We start from the raw sequence: 22,780 nt of genomic DNA, 5'->3' as shown, positions 1-22,780 counted from the left end.
ATTGACTTTGTATATTTGTACTTTTGGTGTTTATTTTACAACCATGCCCTTTACTGAATTATTTTATTAGTTCTAACAGTATTTTACTTAGTTCTCCTGAATTTCTAGACAGGCACTCATATTGTTTGCAAAAAAGGGACATATTTTTGTCTCCTTTTCCTCAAAGGTTAGTAGCCTTATTTGTTTTTCCTGCCTTATTGCTGTGGCCAGAACTTATAAACACATGAAATAGTAGTAGTGATGGTGAGAGACCTAGTGAATCTTCAGAGGACCTTCCGGAGCTGGGGCCAGATCTGACCCAATCCTCGCCCTAGAGTTGTCTCTTGAGACACCACTGATTTATTTTCTCACTTGAGAAATATTTTTCTGATGCCTCCTCTAGGCCGGGCCCTGTACTACGTACTCGGGATCATGTATCTTGCAAAAGATGACTTGCACAGGGGATTTCTGGCCCAGAATTTTCCGGTCCTTCATGGTTTGCTTCTTCTTTGTCTCAGCCCCTTGAGGCCTCATCTAACCAGTTCCCAACTTCACCTGCAAGAAAGAAGCTCATAGTTTCCATTCACCTGCAAGAAAGAAGCTCATAGTTAGTAGCATTTCTGGTTTAGTATATACCTTCCTAACCATCTTCTAGCTCCTCAAGTCTCTGTTAACTAGAGTCTGCTGTTCCAGACAGAGGGAAAGGGACTTGTCCAAGATCACACAGGCTCATTGACTGGAGAGCTGGGTCTGGTACCCAGGTCCTCAACCTCACCAAGGTGTAAACAATTAATTAGACTTTATTATTCCTTATATCTCTTACTGGAGAATTTGCAGGAGTCTGGCTGGGAAGATGGATAAATTTCTGCATCCCAGAAGTCACACCTTCAGCTGAGCAAGGGTGCCTTGAGCATCCCTGGAGCCTACACTGCATCTGCCCCGCTTCTTGTCTTCCTCCAGCTTTAGCTTGGCTGATTGACTCTCAGTCTGGGTCAAGTTCTCCCAGCTTCCTCCTGTACTGGACGTATCACTGATCATAGTTTTTCATCTCTCATGTATTGAAATGTAAAGATCTTGGGCTCTGGAAGCAGACTTTCTGAATCAAAATCCCACTTATGAATTATAGGATCTTGGGCAAATTACTTACCCTCTCTGTACCTCAGTTTCCTCATCTGTGAAATGGAAATAGTGATTATGGCTCCCTTTTAGATTTATGCGTTGAAGACTTAGAAGAGCACTCAGAAAATGCTAGAGCAGATCAGCATTACCAGTCTCTGATTTCTCCCTCGAGAGGTCCCCACAGGCACGACTTGTATCTTGATCCCCACCATGGTATTTCCAGTGTGCACAGTAGGATGTGTAGATGTTCAATAAATTTCAGTTCTTTTTTTTGTTGTACTCGGGCAGGGATTAAGTCCCAAACATGGCACTGGCTGCTGAGAGTGCAGAGAGCAGTCCATAGAAACGAAAATGCCCCCGGATATGGCCTCTGGGCAAAGGAACCAGTCTGGCATCCCTTTGGGTCTCAGTTTCCCCCCTTGTAAGATGACAGAACCGGATGCACAAAGGCCCACCCCTGAGAGCATTTTAAGCCCAGCTCCTCTATTGGCTGCAGAGCGAGGTGGGCAAGGGCGGGGTGGGTAGAAGTGGCTATCCTTTTTTGGCCATTGGAATCCTGGGTGGCCCTGGGCCTGGCCTTGCACATGGACATAAAAGGCATTGGAGCTGGGCTTGTGAACGCCGAGGCTGGGAGAGTGTCAACAAGGGGCTGCTGCGGCATGAGGCTGTTGATCCTAGAGGTGAGGCCTGCAGCAGTGACTTGGAGGGACCTCGGTGGACAGAGAGTTGGGGTTCTAGCAAGGAGGGACTGGCCTGCAGCCTGGGGCAGCCAGAGGGCATGTGGGAGAGGCACCTAGGCTTCCCATTTGTAAGTGGGGGCTCTGGAGTCAGATTGACCCGGGACCTAGTCAGACCTAGTGAAACTTGGCCTCTGATCTGCACGCCTCCCTGGGCTATGACTCAGCCCCTCTGAATCTGGGGCTTGGTCCTGTGTTGCCACAAGTGGGTGTAAGAGGCCTGGCGAGGTGCTGCATTGAGTGGGCCAGTGTTGGGCACGTGGTAGGTGGGCAGCGAAAGGGCGCCCTCACTCTTTTAAGGCTTGTTCTGGTTTGGAATGCAGTGATTTCTCATGCAGAGTGACTGAGTCCGGATTTGGAAGATCTGGGTCCTGACACAGAAAAGAATCAAATGGGAACTAATTAAAGTTGGCCAAACCACCCTCCCCACGTGTCACATCCGTCATTGCACTGGCTCCTTGCCAAGAAACCTGGATGCCAGGCGGCCATGTGTACCCCTACCCCCGTGTGTGTGTGTGTGCATGTGTGTGTGTGTATGTGTGTCTGTGTGCATGTGTGTCTGTGAGCACAGACCTCTGTGTGTGTGTGTGTGTGTGTGTGTGTGTGTGTGTGTGTGTGTGTGTGTGCGCGCGCGCGCAGTGCAGCCCGCGTTTTAAAGGTGAGGAAACGGGCTCAGAGAAGTGAAGTCACTTGCTTGAGACCCTGCTGCGAGTCTGTAACCCAGGACTTCTGACTCAGGACCCAGACTGGGGAGGGAGCTGGGGAGTGAGGCTAAGGGACAGAGACCAGGAGACTGACTTCTCAAAGGACCGTCTCCTGAGTCATTTAATCAGGTCGGGCCACAGCCCAGAGCCCTCTTCAGCTGTGAGAGACACAGCTGGTGCGTGCTTCCCTGAGCACGCGCTCTTAGGAGCCAGGATCGTTGTGATGGGGATGCTCCCGTGTGCTTGGGACTAGGAATGCCGGTCTGACTGGGGACATGCTACTTGTCAGTTTCTCTGCTCTTACCTGCCTATTCTAACTTGTTGGGTCCCAGGTCTCTGTTCTGGGAATCGCAAATTCAGGGTCCTAGTCTTAGCTCTGCCAGTGCCTCAACTTGGGGTCCTGGGCTGTCCTTTTCCTTCTCCAGGCCTGTTTCCCTGAATGTGTTATGGGGTAATAACACTTCCTTTGTCCACTTCATCGGGCTATTCTGGGAACCTGGTGGGGTGAAGGATATTGCAAACTGTGAAGGGCTATACATAGATTAAGTGGCTGTTAGTGCACTGGCTCTAGGTAATTTGAGATGGTGAGGTGTGAGCATCAGGGGCTAGGAAAAGCAGAAAGTATCAAGCTTACCTCCAGGATGTGTCTCTCAGAAGGTCTCTGAGAGCCCTGGGAGAACACATCACCTGTACAGTGGGCCCAGGATCTACGGGTTAGTGGGGGAGGATGCAGTCAAGCTGCATCTTGGGAATGTTTCTGGTTTGGCTAATGATGATTAGGGGGGAGTGGTTTTCTACTTGGGGGTGACTACCTGCACAAGGACCCAGCAGCATGAATGTGAAAGTTCTGGTGGAGGAATGTGGTCTGGGGATGGGGCACAGGGGCCCCGTCTACAGGCTGGGCTGGTAGGAGGAGAGGAGTTCTGAATAGGATGGGTGGGACCAGATGATGGAAGACTTGGGACACCCAAGGGGGAGTTCAGACTTTGTCAGTAGGGTGGTGGGCAGCTGAGCAGGGGATTGAAGGGACTGATGGGATTGAAGAGGACCCCGTGGAGGAATGTGAGTGGGGTGGAAGGGGAGGGCATTTAAGCAGAGGACAGGGATTTGAGCAGAGTTGGTGGGGAGATATCCTCTTTAGAAGATGTGGCGGCCAAAGTGGAATTGTTTCTGTTTCAGGGACAGAAAGGGGACCCCGGGCTCTCACCAGGAAAGGCCCACGATGGGGCAAAGGTAGGTTTCCAGGGACCCCAGCGCTCAGGGAAGCGGAGGAGTGGACGGTAGGGAAACCGCCGATGTGCAGACAGAGGCCCCTGCATAACAAAAGGCCGGAGGCAGGATGTAGAAAAGGACATGGTCTATTCTCTTTGAAGCCCTTCAGCTCTCCCTGCACCAAACCCAAAGCCATCCCCGCTGCCTTCTTCCTTTGTGCAGCCAATAAAACCGACAAAAACTGTGACCTGTGGACATTGCTTTGGTGAATGTCCTTTGGCCTCATGCTCTCAGTGGGTTTTCTGCAGGGCCTGCTAGGTGGCCCTCGGCATCCAGAAGCTTCTTGGTAGCACATGCCCAGGAAGCTTCCAGCAGACATTTGAAGACCCCTCCAAGTTGGTTAGTTGGACACTCAGGTCTGCGGATTTTCAGGACGTGGAAGGGAATGGGCTGGAGAGGCAGGGCTCCCTGACTCTGAAGCGCTGAGACCAGAAGTTCTCCCATGGGAGAGAGAAGAGTTAGGCCCAAGGATTTCATTGCCCCTGAAGCGTCCACCCTGTAAGTTAAGCAAGGGGCCTGGAGGGAGTGCAGGTCAGGCCAGAGCAGGGGAACCCAGAACTCCAAGTAAGGTCGCCCCGCATCCCAGACACCCATCCTCTGGAAGGAGCCCTCAAGTCTGGTTTCCTTCTGACACAACCCCAAAGCCCTCCTGACCGGAAGGACTCTGATTCTCAGCCCAGCCTCTGGTGCGTGGGGACTTAAAGGTGGCGGCTTCTGTTGATTTCTCCGAGACACAGGTGGCTCATTCCTTCACATCTTCGTGAGAAGTTTTTTCACTCAGCAAACGCTTCCTGTATATATACATCCACATGCACTCCCATTGGATTCTCGGAAGCCTATAAGCCAAGCAGCTGGGCCTAGCTTGCCTGGGAGGAAACAGAGGCCCCAGAGGCAGGTGGCTGGAGGCTACGCAGCTGGTCAGGTGCAGACCAGACTTTGTACCCGGGCTGGATGACCTCCAGGGGCCCAGGCTTCTCTCCCGCTCCTGCGTTGTCTGCTCCTGGGTCTCATGGTGGTGGCAGAAATCCCCCCTCCTGGGTGGCCACCATGCCCAGCATGGGCAGGAGGGAGGGAGAGGGATTGCCGATTGAAACAGGTTGCATGTTCTCCAGGGCAGTGGTTTTCAAACATGCTTTTGGCAGTGTAACCCATTCCCCAGATGGTACCTTCTGCCGAAGTCCAACATAGATAACAGATCAAATGGAGCGACTGAGTCAAGTGAGGAGGGACTGGGTCCCCTGCCCACTCGGTTGCACTCACCCTGCACAGAGGACCTGAGTCTCCTCTGAGGCCTCTAGGCCTCCGTGAATCCTGTTAGCAAACCGCTGGCCATGGGAGGCCGAACTTTCAATGAGTGTCTTCTCCTGTTCCCTCATCTCACCCCATTTTCTGCATCTCTTTTCAGGGCGACATGGGCTTGCCCGGGCTCACTGGGAATCCAGGACCCCTTGGACGAAAGGTACACCTTGGTGTTGGTGCTTTGCTTTGCCCAGTGGGTTTCCTAGCAAGTCGGGTCTTCAGGCAGGAGTGCTGTGTGCTGCCCGCTTGTCCGCCTGCCTCTCCCCAGCTCTGGCCCAGATCCTCAGCAGTGGGCTGGTGGCCAGAGGGGAGAGAGGCTTCTGAGGGTCTGTGCTTGCCCAGGGGCGTGGAGCACCTTGGCTTGGAGCAGGTCCCCCCACCATGGTTAGTGAGATGTGACAAGAAGTGACGCTGGTTTGCTGTCCTTCCTCTTGCAGCCCAGCTGCTCCAGGGAGGTCCTGAGGGTGCTCTTGGTGGTGGAAGGAATACTGTCAGAGCCAGGAGCCCCCATAAGTTCAGCTCCATCTGCCATGAGCTGAGGGCCTGGGACCTGCACATCCCCTCTCTGAGCCTCAGCCTTCTTCTACCTGGAGTGACCATGACCTACCTGCTCCCCTGTCCCTGATCTCCCTGGGGCTGTAAACCAGGAGTGAGGTCTGGAGCCTGGAAGTTGAGAAAGTGGGCTCTGGGGTCAGCTGCATCTGGACTCTGCTCCCTGCTCCACCATTTGCTCTCTGTGACCTGGAGCAAGTCAGTAACCTCTCTGGGTCTCATCTCATCCCTCCCATATACTGCAGGGAAATCCCTATAGAGGCAGAGAGTTCTCTGTGCATTTTGATCTCATCCGCCCCCACCCCATCACTGCATCAGTCAGGCAGGGGGTGTTACCTCTCTAATGGCCTTTGGAGGAAGAGCTGTCATTTTCCTAGGTGGTGGGTTTCTGGCTGGCTGTGCCCCTGAATTCCTCTCCAACTTTGCAGCTAGGGTGTCCCATCCTTCAGACTCAACTCTACTTGTGCCCCCTCCAGGAAGCCCTTCGAGAACCCCAGCTTTCGGCTCTAGAGCCTCTACGCTGCTCGAGGACTCATAGTCCATCTACACGGCGTTCTTTTTGGCCCCCAGACCAGCCTCGCCAACCAGGACATGCAAAACTGGTTTGTCGCTCTTCCCACAGAGCCTCACTCAGGGCCTGTGTGTAGTAGGGAGGACAGTGCAGAGTCAGGGTCAGCTGCTATTTTTGCAGGAAAATCCCCCATTGCTGATGGGTTTTCACTCCGTAGATCAGCCTAGGGCCGCGGCTTGAGCATCCATGCTGGCTCCCAGCTGTAACCACAGCTGCCCTCTTCCTTGGCCATCTGGTTCTCATTCGGGCAGCCGTGGCATCTCCTGGCTCCATCCTGTCCATGCTCTGAGGGTCCCCGTGGCACAGGTGGACATGGAACATCACTGCCCCCCCCCCCCCCCCCACCGTACCCCTTCTTTTCCAACCTCCTCGGCCAGAACGGGTCTTGCTGCAGATCTGAAGAAGCCAGACCCAGACAGGAGCGCGTGGCTGTCTGTGAGCTGGGGAAACGTGGTCTCTTCTGGCTCAGAGAATGCAGAGGGACTCCCTCTCCCCGCTCACTTCCTCTCTGGGCTCCAGCACTTTCTGATGGATGAGGTGTGAGTGGAAAAGTCTTCTTCCAGTCCTGGCTCATAAAGCAGCCAGTGGTGGTCTCGCTTGGCACGGGAGTAGGAATCTAGCAGAGGAGGCGGGAGATGGAAAACCAGACTGGACTGGCTCCTGCCTGGGGTTCTAGCCTTCCTGCTCTTAGCAGATGTCCAGGGAGGCCCAGAGTCCCCAGCCTAGGGGAACCAGCTCACCTGAGCAGGGAGAGACATCTTTTCTAAATTAAGGAAGAGTCTCTGGGTGGTAGGAAAACGATTTGGCAAAGCCATTTCCACCGAGTCCCTCTGGCCCCGGTCTAGGCAAACACGGAGGAGTTTGGTCTGGCTGGCCAGTGTCACCTGCTCACAGTGGGTGGTGGGCAGATCATGGGGGCGCTCAGATCTCAAGGCAGGGACCCCTGACCGGTGGTGGGGGTCAGAGAGGCAGACCAATGGGGTGGGCAACCTCAGCGGGAACCATCCCTGTTTGTCAGTAGTCTCTCCTCCCGCAAGCATCTTCGGTAACAACAGTAGCCGTTTTGCACTGATCCTGTTGGGTGGTTTGCCTGCATCATCTCATGTGGGGAGCCTTGAGCGAGAAAGAACATCAGCGGCTGAGAGGTGAGGTCAGCATGCCCTTTGCTCGTCAGCACGCTGGATTTTGGTGTCACCTCATAGTGACACCAGTAGCCCTGTTCATTCATTTCTTCAACAGAACGAATTGATTGTCTTGTGTGTGTCAGGAAGCGTGCAGGCCTCTGAGCTGAATGACGAGACAAAAACCCCCGATCCCCAGAGGTTGCAGCCTTGTGGGAGGAAGGAGGCAACAAAAATCGTAAAAACACGAGATATGTTAGAAGATGAAAAAGGCCATGGAGAAAAGTAGGCGGGAGAAAGGGACTTTGAGTTGGGAGTTTCTCATATTGACTAGTGTGACAGAAAGGCTGACTGTTCCTCATCACATCTCTTCCTCATAATAGCCTCCAGCAGTTAAGCAGTATTATGCCCGTTTTACAGCTGAGAAAACTAAGGCCCAAATAGGTCTCATTCACTCATTCACTCTTCCAGCCATTGCGCAAAGATGTGCCTATGCACCTGGCCCTGTGCTAACATAGGAGTTACATGCCAGTGAGATCACGGGGCTTTCGGAGAGTGAAGTCCACAGCCCTGGTTCCCAGCCCCTCTGAGTGTGAGAACCACTGGGGGAGTTTGTCCTCCACCTCCACAGGGTTCCAGTTCAGCTGGTCTAAGCGGACTAGAGCACTAGATCGTCACGGGCAGCCCAGGCCGAGAGCCACTGGGTCAGTGGACACAGCTGCCAAGGTCACTAAATGGCAGAGCTGGGATTTGAACTCAGGTCTTCTAACCTTCAGGCCCTTTCCCTCTCTACAATGCTGATGGAAACAGCTTCTTAAATAAGAGCCTTCCCACCCTCAGTAACGGAGAAGGCGATGGCACCCCACTCCAGTACTCTTGCCTGGAAAATCCCATGGACGGAGGAGCCTGGTGGGCTGCAGTCCATGGGGTCACGAAGAGTCGGACAGGACTAGGGACTCACACACACACCCTCCTCTAGCCCAGAAGGCTGCCAGAGCCCTGTTTGCTCCTTGGAAGGGCAGAATCCATGCTGTCCCTAGTCCAATCCCCCTGCCTTCTCTCCTATAGAGCAGCACTTCTCAGCTGCCTCCAGGGAACAGTTCACAGTGGAGGCATTTTTGATCATTACCCCCTGGGAGCGGGCGCTTCTAGCTTTGAATGAGTGGATGGCAGAGATGCTGTTACAGATCTTGTCATGCATGGCACACACACCCCACCCACAGCAAAGACTGATCCAGTCCCCGGCGTCAGTGGTGCCAAGACCAAGGAATTCTGCTGCAAAGAAACCCTCGAAGCATCCACCCTGTGTGCCCTGGGCTTCCTGCCTCCCTGTGTTTGCTTATGCTGGGCTCTCCCCTGGCAGGCTCTCCCCTCCCTCCTCATCTTCATGTATCAGATTCTACCCTCACATGCCGTCTTTTCCAAGAGTATCTGCCCAGCACCTCCAGGCAGAATTCGTATCTCCCTTCTCACACCAGCCCGTTTTCTCAGCCTCTTTGGGACTCTGCATTTTCTGGCTAGCGGGCAACTCGTTGATATTCTTGGCATAGTTGTCAGACTAGAGCAAGTTCACAGAGGAGGGCCTCTTCTTCTCTGTTTCCTCATGTGGGGCTCAGCACAGTGCTGGACCCAGACATCTGCTCTTTCGCCCCACACCTCCCTGCCTCCTCTGCCCATGGCAGACATAACTAGCTGCTCTTTCTTGCCAAGCCTAATTCAGCCTCAGACTCTTTCTTAACACATTGCTCCAGGTAGACATGACTGATGGAATAAAGTTGGTACCCAAGTTGAAACTTCCTCTTGGCTCCCTCCTGCCACCCTCACCCTGCCCATGAGCCCACCCTCTGCCTTCTGCGTTGGCCACTGTCTGAGAATCTGTAGTAAAGTGGGCAGGCAGAGGGAGTTATCTGGGGATGTTTGGGGGGCGGGTGTGATTGACAAATCTTAAGGCAATCTCCTGCTTTTCTGCAGAACTGCCAGTTCTATCTGGACATAGCACCCCCAGTTCCATGTAGCACCTCCAGTTCCAAGCAGCACCCCTAGTTCCATGTAGCACCCCCAGTTCCATGCAGCGCCCCTACTGAGGACCTCCTTGGATTCCCCCTGTGGCTGAGCTGTTCTGATCTTCTGGTGCCCATACCCACTCTGTTTTGTTTTTTTTTTTTCTTTTAAAGAAAATTTATTTATTAAAAAAAATTATTTATTTTAAATGGCTCTACTGGTCACATCGTTGTGGCATGTGGGATCTTCAGTTGTGGCATGTGGGATCTAGTTCCCCAACCCAGGATTGAATCCGGGCCCCCTGCTTTGGGAGCACAGAGTCTTAGCCACCAGACCACCAGGGAAGCCCCTCCGGCTCCGTTTCTGCGCTCCGCTGACCCTCTGCTCGCGAACGTGGCTCCTCCTTCAAGCCTCGGCTTACACCACCACCTCCTCTGCTTGGCTGTCTGCGCTCTCCCAGCAGTCAGTACTGCTTTGTTCCGCTTCGTATGTGTTTAATATCCTGTTCTAGAAGGTAGAGAGCAAGTTTGCTTTGTTTACCTGTGCATTCTCAGTGCTAAGATAGAGTCTGCCCCGTTGGTGGGGCTCCGCAAACCTTGGAATGAAGGAGTAACCAGATGAATGAAGGATTTGCACAGAAACTCTACCTCTCTGCTCTGACCTGTCTCAGGTACCCACTGAGCAGACTTCAGCATCAGATGCCTGACTGTACTGTGCTTTCAGACAAGCCACGCATCACATTGCAGAATCTTACAGAATCCTGTTGTTTTAGGGCCAACAGGATGCTGAGAGGTCAGCTAGGGAAACTGAGGTCCAGAGAGGAGCGGGAACTTGGCGGGTCTGGTGTCGTGACTCACTCTGCCTCTTGGCGGATGTTTCTTCCAACTGACCCTTTCTGTTGACTGGGGCTCTTCATCCTGCCGGCCGCCCAGTGTGGCCTGGGGGCTGCCAGGGTGGTAGAGAAGTTTAGCCGGAAGCTTCATGGAATGCTGAGCGGGTCTGGTCAGCTTTATTCTACTGCGAGAGAAGCTGGGGCCTCGTGCAGGCTGAGGTGGAGCCTTCAAGATCAGCGTGGGAGAGGCGATCAGCTGAGAGGTCTAGGCTGGTTCTCAGGACCCCCAGGCAGGGACAGGACCCCCCTCCCCTCCCTGCCCAAAGCCCAAATAGCATCCCAGCTGACAGGGAGACTGTCTGCAGTAACAGTGAGGTGATGTCTGGTTTTTACTTGTGCATTGTAAGCAATGATTAATCTGGCTCCCAAACCAAAATATAGCCCGAGTTCTATTATAAACACGGGTCCTGTGGAGACCCGCCTGCCGAGCAGCCAGAGGCCCCTTGCAGATTTCTGTGGTCCCTGGAACTCCCCTGAAGCCTCTGCTCTCCTCTTGTCCCCGTCAGGCAGCCATCACCCGTGGGGAAATCACTGCCCGTGGGTCCACCTTGCGGTCAGTGCCCGCCCCGTAATTGCTGGGGCCCTGGAGAAGGTAATGGTTTAGATTCTTCCAAGACCTGGGGCCCTGTCATTTGAAGCTATTTGACTGGCCCCAGTTTGGTAAACACCGTTAAGGTGCTTTCCAGGGAGTGTAGGAACCCCCATCCCCACCCCAACCCCATGTCTTGGCTGTGTTCAATCTCAGCTGCTCCCAGTCCGCTAGGAGAAACGGGTTCGTGGCAGTGTTCAAGGCCCTTCAGGGCCCATGGTTTGGAAAAGACCTAGGAACTGTGGCCTTCTGGACAAAGCCCAGCCCAGTGGGTCTGGAGTCATGGGGAACAGTCTGGGCTTGGCCGTAACCTGCTAACTAGCCTTCGGCGCGTGCCTTTACCTCTCTGAGCCTCGGTTTCTCATTGTATCCAATGAAGGAGGCTGTGAAACTGATGACTTAGGTCCCTTCCAACTCAGACAGTGGGTTTATGATGCTACAGTGATCCACAAGCTCAGACCTGGGGAGGCGAGTCTGTAAGAGGGTCTTTCCCTTGGTGTCCCTGTGACTCTTCCAGGTGGGCTGGGGTCACAACAGTTAGGACATAGGACTTCGCAGCCTGCTGTGTGGCCTCTTTACCTCACTGAGCCTCAGTTTCCTCATCTGGCAGGTGGGCCTGGTAATTCCTGCCTCTCAGGGGTGATAGCAGGTTGTTGATGAACTGATGTATCTAGGTCTTAGTGCGGGGCCAGGCATAGAGTGAGTCACTGTCCATGTCCCCGATGGTCATTCACTTCCTTTTCACTGCATCCTGAGTAGGAGATTTACTTGAAATCTCCTCCTGGGATTTCACTGGCAAGTCTGCCAAAGCATTGGTTTCTAGCTTCTTTGTGGCTGCAGAGGAAGCCAAAGGAGCATGTGAGGCTCCTCTCTCTCTCGCTTCTCTTGGGATTCTTGCTCCATTATTGCACTGGCTGCATTATGGCATTGAGGCAGCAGAGGATGGCAGAGAGAGGCTCAGAGAAGGCAGTCGTCTGGGCTGAGTCACACAGCTTAGAGCTCGGGGCTCCACTCAGCTCTTCGTGGGAAAAGGCTTTGCTTGTTTTTCCTCATCTGCAGGCTTCAAGTGGAGAAAGGATGATGGTCGTGCATCCTGTCCATGACACATCCTTGCTCACAATCCTCCTCTGCTTTCCTGCCATCTTTCCACCTGGCATGCTCTGGTTTCCTGCTTCCTCTCTGACCATCTCGTCACTCTGCCCCTCACCCCTCACTCATTCTGCTCCAGTCCCACAGGGCTCATTCTTTCTTGAGAGCAATCTCAAGCCTCAGGGCTTCTGCCCCTATTGTTCCCTCTGCCTGGAAAGCCTTTCCCCAGAGAGCCAGCCCTGTGTCTAGCTCCCCTGCCTGCTTACCCGTGGTCACCACCCTGCCCAACGTGGGCCCCTCTGTCCTCTGCTCACGTCTCTCCACAGCACTAGTCATTGCCACACGTGATCCCTTTTTTAGAATTTCATTTTCAGCGACGATAAGAAACACATCACGTACATTTTCCACCTGAACCCTGTTTGTGTGTGCAGTTCAGTGGTGTTGGGTATGTTCACATTGTCATGCAATCGATCGCCAGAACTTTTTCGTCTTGCAAGACTGAAACTCTACCCCCAAGTAAGCAAATCCTTGAGGCATTATGTTTTATATTTATTTGTTTTTATATCTACTTAATTAGACTGTAAATTCTGTTAAGGCAAAGGATCTTGTCTTCTTTTTCACCCAATGCCTAGAATGGGGCTGGAGCATGAAAGTACAGCAAATGTTTGTTGAATGAATGAATATAATATAAAGATCATGCTACTAACAGCAGCTAGCCTTTATGGGGCTCTTGAATTCAATGTGGTGCTAAGTGCTTCACACATTATATCATGTAGTCTACAATGCCAACCCCTTAGGACCCCATTTTGCAAGATGAAACCAGGACTCAGAGAGGTGGTCCCAGGTCCTCCAGCCAGTAGGGAAGCAGGATAGGGATCCAGGTTAATCTGAAACAAGAGATCTTAACCACTCTGCATGATGGCTGCTGGCTGTGGCCTCTGCCTCAGTTTGCCCACTGGGGACGAATGGCATGCTGGAGGAATCTCACCCAGCCATGTTGCACCAACCTCACGGGCCCCAGGTCTGAGATGCAATCACAATGCTGAGCAGTCTCGAGGCATGAGTAGGTGCAGAAGGAATGCTCGTAAACTCTCCAAACCTCTTGGATCAGAGCGATGCTGTTTATAATTAAAGAGTGCCGCTTTCTGGGGGTCTGCGGGGGTGCCAAACGTGTGTGCCTGTGGGTGTTTGTGGATGTGCATGAACTGTACATGCCCAGGGGGGCTGCGAAGCTCTCCGTGTGGCCTCTGGTGTCAGAAGGACCCAGTGGTGAACTTGAGCCGCTGCTCCTTAGTAGTGGGATTCTGGACAAGTGACTTCCATTCATCGAGACTCGGTTTTCTGTAGGATGGAGATGATCTACAACAGTGGGTAGAGGGGGTTCACAGACATCATATGTATATGTGTGTGTGTGTGTGTGTGTGTATAGTCTAGAGTCTCATTTATCACCAGCCTGGGGGAGCCCTAGGGCTTCTACCTGCAATGCAGGAGACCTGGGATCAATCGCTGAGTCTGGAAGATCCCCTGGAAAAGGGAATGGCTACCCACTCCAGTAATTTTGTCTGGAGAAATCCATGGACAGTGGAGCCTGGTGGGCTACAGTCCATGGGGTTGCAACAAGTCAGACATGAATGAGTGACAAACACGCTGGGGGAGCCCTAGAACTCCCGAGTTCCAGAACACCAGGACTGAAGAGTACTCGGAGTTCTGACTCCCTTATCTGACAACCAGAGAAGGGCAGCAACCGCTCCAGGGTTGCACAGGAAGTCAGAGACGGTCTGGACCCAGCCCAGGGCTCCCTGTGAGGGGGCGTCTAATGGAGATCACCCTGTCTCCACCACACTGTCTGAAACGGAAGCCCCTGCTCCGTCTTGTTTCATAACAGCCCTAACCTTAGGGAAGTTTGCAGTCTGGGGTTTCCCTGCAAAGAGCTCCTTACACTCACGAAATCGTCCAAGTGGCCGCCCCCAGTGCCACCTGAAGGCACACACTCATTCTGATGCTCTTGACCTGGAGACCTGGCCTTGGACCATGGGAATTAGACCATGGGGACAGGATGCATGGTTGGTACTGAAACGTCACCAGAGTCTTTCTCAGTTAATCTAGTGACCTCTTTCCCCCTGGTATAGTGGCTGGAATCACTGGGAAGGAGGGTAGCTATTTGGGGGTCACACAATCGGTCAATAGGTGTGAGATCTTTTCTGATAGGGGATTAATGAGAAGGTTCCAACAGAAAATTCCCAGCAGACTTTAAGGTCCTCATCAGTCCACCCGTCACTTAGACATCCCTCCAGCCCTGCTTCAAATGTTCTTACATTCTCTCTGGGCTTGGAAAGAAGGGTGGTCATAGCAGCATCAGTCTCTCCCAGTTGCTGTATCCTAATTCAGCTCACAAGTCCTGCCCAAGGAGGGATCAGCCCCTGCTGTCTTCTGGTCTAAGAACCATTGATGACGGAGAGGAAACTGCAGGATGCCTAACGTACATGTCTCCACTCGGAGCGCGGTTCTCAAACGCGTGCTGCCATGCGTCCCTGCCAAAGTGCCTGCAGCGCTGCAAAGGCAGGCGGGAAGGCCGGGCCTCTGCGATCCCCGGACCCAGACGTGTCTTCCTAGGCTCAAGTGGTTTCTTTCCCTCCGCAGGGACAGAAGGGTTATCCTGGACCGACGGGGCACCCCGGAGAACAGGTGAGGGCTGCAGCCTCAGCCCCGCCCTCCTCGTCCTCCCTTGCTCCAGTCCCCCTGCCTGCCCTTGGCCTCCACCCCACCCTGCCTGGTTCCACGAGTAAGCTCCAGAGCCAGGAGGCTCTGCCTCCCATCCCGCTGGGGCCCCCACCCGACCCAGGGCCCCCACCCGACCCCACCTCTCCCCCAGCCACATCTGCCTGAAAGGGCTGGAGTCCACGCCGGCCCAGTGCTGGCATGAGCCGCTGGACTCTGGTTAGAGCCATGAATAGCTGGCCTGTTCCGGGCGATGTTAGGGGATATTATACACGCCGCCACGGGGTTTGCAGGAATTTTGGCTGCCCTGGCCCAAGTCAAACATCAGCCGCTGCCAGCGTGGGAGAGCCCAGCCAGGCCCCCTCAGCGCTTTATTCCTGGGCTGCAAGGACAGGGGTTTTTGTCCCTCCGAGCTGGTCGGACCGGTTTCTCAAAAGGGTGGGCTGGGGGGAGAGGGTGGGTTAGCGGGGGCGCCCAGCAGGCCGATGGCCTCCCCTCCCTCCACTTTCGTCTCACATTCCTGCCCTTCTCTTTGTCCATTGTAAACCCCGGCCCCCCACCGCCCCCCAGACCTGGAGCTGGGCAGGGTCTCCCCTTTCCTTATGCTTCTCTTGTTCCTTTGCAGGGGCAGCCAGGACCCGAGGGTAGCCCAGGGGCCAAAGGTTACCCTGGCAGGCAGGTGCAGTATATGGCTTCTGGAAGCTCTGTGGCCGTGGTGGTGTGGAGCTGGCCACGGGTGCCCCCAGGCAGAGGGAGGCGGTGGGCTGGGGGCCCAGGAGCTACACCTGCCAGGGGGGCCCTGAAGGAAAGGGCTGTTCAGAGGGCTGTATTGAGGAACCTTCTCTGAAGGCAGCAGGGCAAGGATGCTCAGGAGGACACAGAAGAAAGAGTAGCTCTGGGGTGTGGGGGTGTGGCTCCAGAAGCTCTTCCCAGCCGCCTGCTTGGGGCCCTGGGGTAGCTGGGGGCTCAGTTTGAAGACCAGGAGTGTAACCCCACTCCTGTCATACAGAGGAACAGCTGAAGCCAAAGTAGACAGGACTTGGCCTGGGTTGTTGGCAGCAGCTAGAACGTCTCCATATGTCCTTGCCCTTCTGTCTTTTGTGTTTCAGGGGCTGCCTGGACCCATAGGAGACCCTGGGCCCAAAGGCAGCCGGGTAAGTGCGACTTGGCAAGTGCCACCTGCCTGGGGCCCCGGGTGGGCATTTCCTGTCCCTCCAGTGGGCCTGGTGGGCGATCGGGGCTGTAAAGCCTGCAGTGTCTCCTGGGGGAGCTGAGGCCTCGGTCCTCCTGCCTGAGTGCTCCCAAGAGCAGAGGGGCAGCAGGATGGCTACATGGTGGGGAACCCTGGGGCCAGCTTGGTGCCCACGGCCAGGCGGCTGGGCAGCAACGGATCTGCTGGGGCCTCAGCTGCGGTCCAGCTGCTGTAATCACACATTTGCTTGCTGTGTCTCCCAGCAAGTCCAATCAGTAGGGAACCAAAGCTGGGGCCACTTTGTCTGTCCCTGGAATCCTCTGAGGCCTCACTCCTGCACCTTGCTGAGGGCTGGGGTATCACCCTTTAGGGAGGGCAGTGCTGACCAATGGGTGAATGCTGTCCAGGCCTGGAGGCTGATGGAGCATCTCCTGTGTCCCTCCTTCACGGCCCCTGAAACAAACCCTGAGTAGCCAGCAGGCTGTTTGCCCATCTTTCCAGTGGGAGGGATGTCCATTCCTACCCCTGGCATGGTTAGGGGGATGCTAGGAATTTGGAAGCAAATACTGCTGAGGGGGGTCCCAGGTGCGTTGTGGGGCAATGGAGAAGGTTCTGGGTGAATTGAATGGGGGTAAAATGGAATTTAGAAGACTAAAGAAGCAATCTGGTGGAACCCTGTCTTCTGTATACAAGGAAACTGGGCTCATGGTGGGGCCCCAGTTCCCACAGCTTGCCTAAGGTGGGGATGGAATTGAGGACCCAGGTATTTGGAGGGCAGGGCTGCCTGCCTCTCAAAGAATGCTCAGCAAGTGGGTCACACAGTCCTCGGTCAGGCCAGGTCAGGTCAGGTATGACGTGTCCTTCAAGCCTGAGCCAAAGCTATTTATGGCTGCAGTCTCAGCCCAAATTCCTGGTCCTGACGGGCGGATGTTAGGAGAGCGGCTGGGAGGTGGGAAAGTTCCCCGGGACGTGTTGATGATGTCACTGATGATGATGATGGTGGTGATGGGGGCGGGGCAGTGACAGACAGGGGCTGAGGAGGCTCCTGTCTTAGGAGCTGGGTCTCCCCCTCCTTCCCTTTATTTAACTGTTCCCATGAGCTTTGGCCCCAGAGGGGCCTCCTGAACCAAGGGAGAAGGGCTTCCTGGTTCAGCCCCGGGGTCTCTGATCTACCAGGAGCACTGGAGGAGCGAGGCAGGCCAATAACATCTGGGGCTGCTTGCCGTTTGCCCTGCTGTGGCATTTAGAGGCCACATGTGGGGGGATTGCTGGTCTGACCCTGGCACACCCCTTTTCAGGGTCACAGGGCCCTGAGCAGCCTCGGTGAGCCAGGGCCACTCAGGCTGCCTGCCCAATCCTGCTATCAGCGGCCTTATGTTTATGAAGTGGGCAGAGCACAGACTTGGGGTCAGGGCAGCTGGTTTGGAGACCTACCCTGCCATTACCCAGCTGTGGGAGCTTGGGCACATCTCTGGACCTCTCTGAGCCCATCACTGCCAATCTGGTATATAAGCCCTGCTAGGAAGGATCAGTAAACATCATTGGTTATGATGATGCCGAGAAGGGGGCCCCCAGACCTCTTCTAGGGACGGAGGAATGCTTGTGAGCCTGCACTGGTTGGTTTTTTATGGGAGGCAGAGTAGCAAAGTGGTTAGAGCGGCCCAGGCCCTGGGAGTCAGATGACCTCAATTCAAATACCACATTCTGCTACGTTCCAGCAGTGTGACTCTGGGCAAGTCACTTAGCCTCTCTGGGCCTAAATGATCTCACCTCTATAGGAGGCTGACTAATAATTCCTACCTCCTAAGGGTGTGGAGAGGGCACAGTAGATGCCTGAAATGCCTGCAGAACATGGAGAAGTGGGTCTGGCACATACTTTGTGCTCAGTAAATGTTAGCTTATGTTGTTGTTCCATCGCCCAGTCATGTCTGACTCTGTGACCCCATGGACTGTAGCATGCCAGGCTTCCGTGTCCTTCACCATCTCCCTGAGTTTGCTCAAACTCATGGCCATTCAATCAGTGAAGTCATTTCACAAACATCTAGAGAGTACAGATAGTGATAGGAACCCTGGGCTAGGTCCCTGCCCTGGAGAAGTTCCCAGGCTAATGAGGCCATGAAACGTGGACACAGATAAGGAAGATACAGAAGAGAAAGCCATAAATCTATTAAGTGGGGTACAAATAGGGGCTTCCTTGGTGGCTCAGTGCTTAAGAATCCGCCTGCAATGCAGGAGTCACAAGAGATGCAGGTTCAATCCCTGGGTCGGGAAGATTTCCTGTAGGAGGAAACGGCAACCCACTCCAGTATTCTTGCCTGGAGAATCTCATGGACAGAGGAAACTGGTGGGCTACGGTCCTTGGGGTCGCAAAGAGTCAGACACGACACTGAAGCAACTATGCACTAATGCAGGGGGTATAAATAGGGGGCCGCGGAGAGGGCAGGAGGTTGCTTCTGGTTGGAGGCATCAGGGATGCTAGCCAGAGGAGAGCACCTCTGAGCTGGGCTTGAAAGCATTGGTTCTGCAGTCGTGGGGGTGGGAAGGGCATGCCTGATGGAGGGCATGGAGTGGATAGAGGCTGGAGGGCAGACGCTCCAGACTCCACCCCTGTCTCGCTGTGCTGCTTTCTCTCCAGAGCTGGGGTCTTCTTTGTTCAGTGAGGAGGAGGATGGGCCATCTGCAGGGTCCTTGGGCTGGCTGGATGCAGCGGCACACATGCTTGGCAGGATGCCAGCATGCCGGGGTGGCAGCGGCTGTCCCTGCCGGCCACACTCAGGCAGTCCAGGGTGATGCGAGCCCCACGTGCACGGCCTTGGAGGCCTAGAAGGAGGGAGCCGCGAGCGCCCCCCCCCCCCTCCAGCCTCCCTGGGAGGGTGGGTAGGGCTTGGTGCCGCCCTAGCGTCTAACCCGGCAGAGAGCTTCCTTCCAGCAGGTCCAGGAGCCCCCGGCATGGGGCGGGCCTTCCCCTGCGAGCGCCCGCGCCCTTCCCTGGCGTGAGGGTATGTGCCTTTGGACTACATCGTGGAAGCCAGCACCATGCAGTCCATGGGCATATACACTTGCCTCAAGGCCTATGTCATCGTGGAACCACTGGAGCCGCCGCCGCTGCCAGCGAGGAAGAGGAGCCGGGCACCAAAGTGCAGCTAGAGGGGGCCGGGCCGGGCCGGGCAAGCCACACCCCACCAGCCAGCCCTTCTGACCTCCCCTCTGCTCTCTGCCTAGGGCTACATTGGACTCCCGGGGCTCTTCGGCCTGCCAGGGTCCGATGGCGAGCGAGTGAGTATGCCTTCTTTGTTTATCTCTCACCCACCTCACCACCCTCTGCCACGGGCCAGCCTGGAAAAGTTCTAGAATCCCTCCTGGAGGAGGTGCCCCAGAGTTAAACAGTCCACAAAGGGGTGAAATCGAGGCAGACGCCTTCCAGACACAGAGAACAGCATGTGCAAAGTCAGGGACAGAAGCTTACCTGGCGAGTTTGACAGCACGAAGCTCTGAGCGCAAGGCAGGAATGCGGATAGGAGACGGGCTGGAGGGGGCCCCTGGGCACAGCTGCACGGCCCCCAGGAACCGAGATTAGGAGAGGGACTGTTCGGAGAGCATGAGGAGCTCCTGAAGGGCTTTTGGCGAATGAGAAGTGGGCTTATTTTGTATTTCCGATCAATATGGCCCATGGACCAGATCCCACCAGGCACGAGTTACGTGAACCTTTCCTGAACACACTGCGCTCCTTTGTGTATATGTGTCCGGGGCTGCTGGAGTTCCCAGGGCAGAGGTGGTGGGCCCCACCTGCCTCTGGACCGGCTCTGTCCCCTCTCCACCTGAGCCTACATCTGGGGACTCAGCTGTAATCTCATCAATAAGCTGGGGAATAAGAATCACAGGGAAGCAGCGTGAGCATGTATTGAGTATCTGCTGAATACCAGAGTCCTGGGTGCTTTCCTTAGGGATCTCCCCAGCTCAGGTCCTTGCAGGCCCTCACTCTGAGGACCGCATTTAAGGACCATCCGTCCGACGTGCCCATCACGGGTGCCTGCTGTGTTTGTGGACTGGACGCCAGGCCTACTGTGACTTTCTCTTGTGGGTGGAAGAGAGGCGGGTTTGGAGCAACGCTGTAAGTCTCCTGCTGGAATCCTGTGCTGATCTCTTCCCTGTTTCCTTCTACAGGGCCTGCCTGGCGTTCCTGGCAAGAGGGGCAAGATGGGTAGGCCGGTAAAGATTTTCCGTGTCTATTACGCAGATTCTATGGGTGAACCTGACCTCCCACTGGCCATGTGGCCCTGTCCACCCATGGCCTGGGCGTTCTTTGCTTCTCTCTGCTCTTCTGCTTTGAGTGTGTGGGCAGGCCTGGGGGGCTGTCTGGGCCTCGTGTCCTGCTGCCGGAACACTTCAGTGGCTGCTGCACGGCTGGGGCTGGGGTCTCCTGAGGACTCTGGGCCCTTCTGGGATGGAGCTTCTCAGCGCGTCCAGCAATTGTCCTGCAAGGCGGTTCTGTGTCAGAGGGGCTTCTGTTGTCTGGGTCATGAGTGCCATGCTGGGGGACCTTGTCTAGACCGGGTGTCTGTGCTTCTCTGTCTGAGAACACTCAGTCTCTGTATTGTCCTGGTGTTACCTGTTTTACTCCCGCACACACAAGGCCAGAGGACCCTGGGGTGTTGGGCAGGCCCACCGGAGACGTGACCACGAGAGGGGCTCAGCAGGAACCCCAGTTCACCAGCTCTGACCCTGATTGTCCATTGTAGATGGAAATGATTTCTCCCTTTGTTTGAGCATCTGTGGGGCAGGAAGAAAAAGCCAAGGCCCAGAGAGCTCAAGTAACTTGCCCACAGTTTGACAACAGAGCCAGGACACTAACTCGGTTCTTGTCCAGGGCCTCTGACATCAGTGTTGGCTCAAGTTCACTAGTTGGCAATAATGCTGTGAAAGTGGAGTCCTAGAATCTTCGCTTGGGGGGAAGATTCCAATGATCTCATTTTTCACAAGGGGAAACTGAGGCTCTGAGAGGTGGGGTGATACGTCCAGGGTCTCGTTGTCAGGTCGAAGGAGACCCAGGATTGTAACTGAGGCATCTTTCTTTCAGGCCCGGCCCCTGCTGGTGGCTTAAGGTTCTCTGCTGCTGCCCCGCAGGTTAACTCCTGGGCTTGGAACCATCTTCAGCTCTGGGTCTGGGCCTCCCTTTGTTTGTGGTTGATGGAGAAGGGATAGTGGGGGAGGTTAGAAGGTGAGAGGCAGCTGCGACGGAGCCAGGAACATTCAAGGGTGGCCAGGAAGGGGGTTGACTGTGATTCTGGGGTTGACATGCGTGATCATGATGCCTTACCTGTTGTAGTATAGGGATCTGGACCCTCTGGGGGCCAAGTCTGGGGGTACAGAGAAAAGCAACATCCAGGTCCTGACCTTATGGAATTAACAGAAGGGGTACCTCACCCTCAGACCTAAAACAGTCTGCGGCTGACAGTTCCTTTGTGCCTGAGGGCTAATTGTTGTTCAGTCACTCAGTCCTGTCTGACTCTGCGACCCCAGGGACTGCAGCACGTCAGGCTTCCCTGTCCATCACCATCTCCCTGAGTTTGCTCAAACCCATGTCCATTGAGTCGGTGTTTCCATCAAACCATCTCATCCTCTGTCGTCCCCTTCTCCTCCTGTCCTCAATCTTTCCCAGCATCAGGGTCTTTCCAATGAGTTGGCTCTTCACATCAGGTAGCCAAGTATTGGAGTTTCAGCTTCAGCATCAGTCCTTCCAGTGAATATTCAGGGTTAATTTTCCTTTAGGATTGACTGGTTTGATCTCCTTGCAGTGCAAGGGACTCTCAAGAGTCTTTTTCAATGCCACAGTTTGAAAGCATCAATTCTTCGGTGCTCAGCCTTCTTTATGGTCCAACCTCACATGCATACATGACTACTGGAAAAGCCATAGCTTTGACTATATGGACCTTTGTCAGCAAAGTGATGTCCCTGCTTTTTAATATGCTGTCTAGCTTTGTCATAACTTTTCTTCCATGGAGCGAGCATCTTTTAATTTTGTGGCTGCTGTGGGGAAGAGCATTCCAGGTTGAGGAAAGAGCAGGTGCAAAGGCCCTGGGGCAGGAGTACTACTGGGTCTGAACTGCAGTTTTCTCATCTGAAAAATGGGGGTAATAGCTTCTAGCTCATGGGGTCATTGTGCTTATCACAGAATAAAAACTCAATACATAGTAGCAGTCATTGTTTCTATTTGTAGTTTTGTGACTGACTGAGGATTTGCCTGGGCTGTGTGAATTTAAGCCAATGGCCTTACCTCTCTGGGTCTGTTTTCCCAAAGTTTCAGTCACAGAGTGGGAGCAGTTGGCTCAGGTAGAATGTCTCAGTGCAGCCCTGGAAATCACCTGCCAAGGCAGCAGACACAGGAGACATGGGTTCAATCCCTGGGTCAGGAGAGACCCTGGAGTTGGAAATGGCCACTCACTCCAGTATTCTTGCCTGGGAAATTCCATGGACAGAGGAGCCTGGTGGGCTACAGTCTATGGGGTCACAAAGAGTCAGACATAACTACGTGACCAAGCACACATTCCCGGACCCTGCTACCTACGTGGCATTTGAACCACTACATGTGGTTCTCATACTGATTCGCTGAGTTAAGATTGATTACCTATTTTCCAGGTAAGGAAACCGTGGCTTCAAAGCCATGTACCCAGAGACCCTCTGAGGCCTTGCCACGCTTCAACCCCTGTAACAGACAACTCATTTCTGTCCCTTCACTCCACGTCTTTGTGCCTTTAACTCCCTAAGATTCCACCCTGCCCTCCATAATGGGTGTTCCCTGGCACTGGGGTGTCAGGCGTGTGTGCGAGGAACCATCCCCATTCCGCCAAGGAGCCCTATGGCCATACAATACCCCAGAGGGCCGTGAAAGTCTGCTTGACTCTGGTCCAATCATCTTGGCCAGCACATGGGCAGGGTCTGCCTCGG

At 54.4% G+C, this 22,780-nt stretch overlaps 1 protein-coding gene across 7 annotated transcripts in view; it reads left to right on the top strand.

The window, feature by feature from the left end:
* COL27A1 (collagen type XXVII alpha 1 chain) overlaps window positions 1–22,780 on the top strand; it is a 150,262-nt gene that overhangs the window by 33,563 nt on the left and 93,919 nt on the right. For 6 of the 7 annotated variants that reach the window (XR_006334568.1, XM_043870591.1, XM_043870588.1 and 3 more), the window contains exons 6-12: window positions 3,719–3,772; window positions 5,217–5,270; window positions 14,566–14,610; window positions 15,269–15,322; window positions 15,753–15,797; window positions 19,058–19,111; window positions 20,000–20,044. Coding sequence is in view for 6 of the 7 variants with exons in the window: in XM_043870591.1 (XP_043726526.1) it covers window positions 3,719–3,772; window positions 5,217–5,270; window positions 14,566–14,610; window positions 15,269–15,322; window positions 15,753–15,797; window positions 19,058–19,111; window positions 20,000–20,044 (351 nt within the window). In the remaining variant the exon portion in view is untranslated. The remainder of the gene's footprint in view (window positions 1–3,718; window positions 3,773–5,216; window positions 5,271–14,565; window positions 14,611–15,268; window positions 15,323–15,752; window positions 15,798–19,057; window positions 19,112–19,999; window positions 20,045–22,780) is intronic. The other variant, XM_043870590.1, reaches the window with a different exon arrangement.

The sequence above is a fragment of the Cervus elaphus genome, chromosome 16, assembly GCF_910594005.1.
Source record: "Cervus elaphus chromosome 16, mCerEla1.1, whole genome shotgun sequence".
NCBI classification, from domain to species: Eukaryota; Metazoa; Chordata; class Mammalia; order Artiodactyla; family Cervidae; genus Cervus; species Cervus elaphus.
This window is presented reverse-complemented; position numbering and strand designations above follow the sequence as displayed.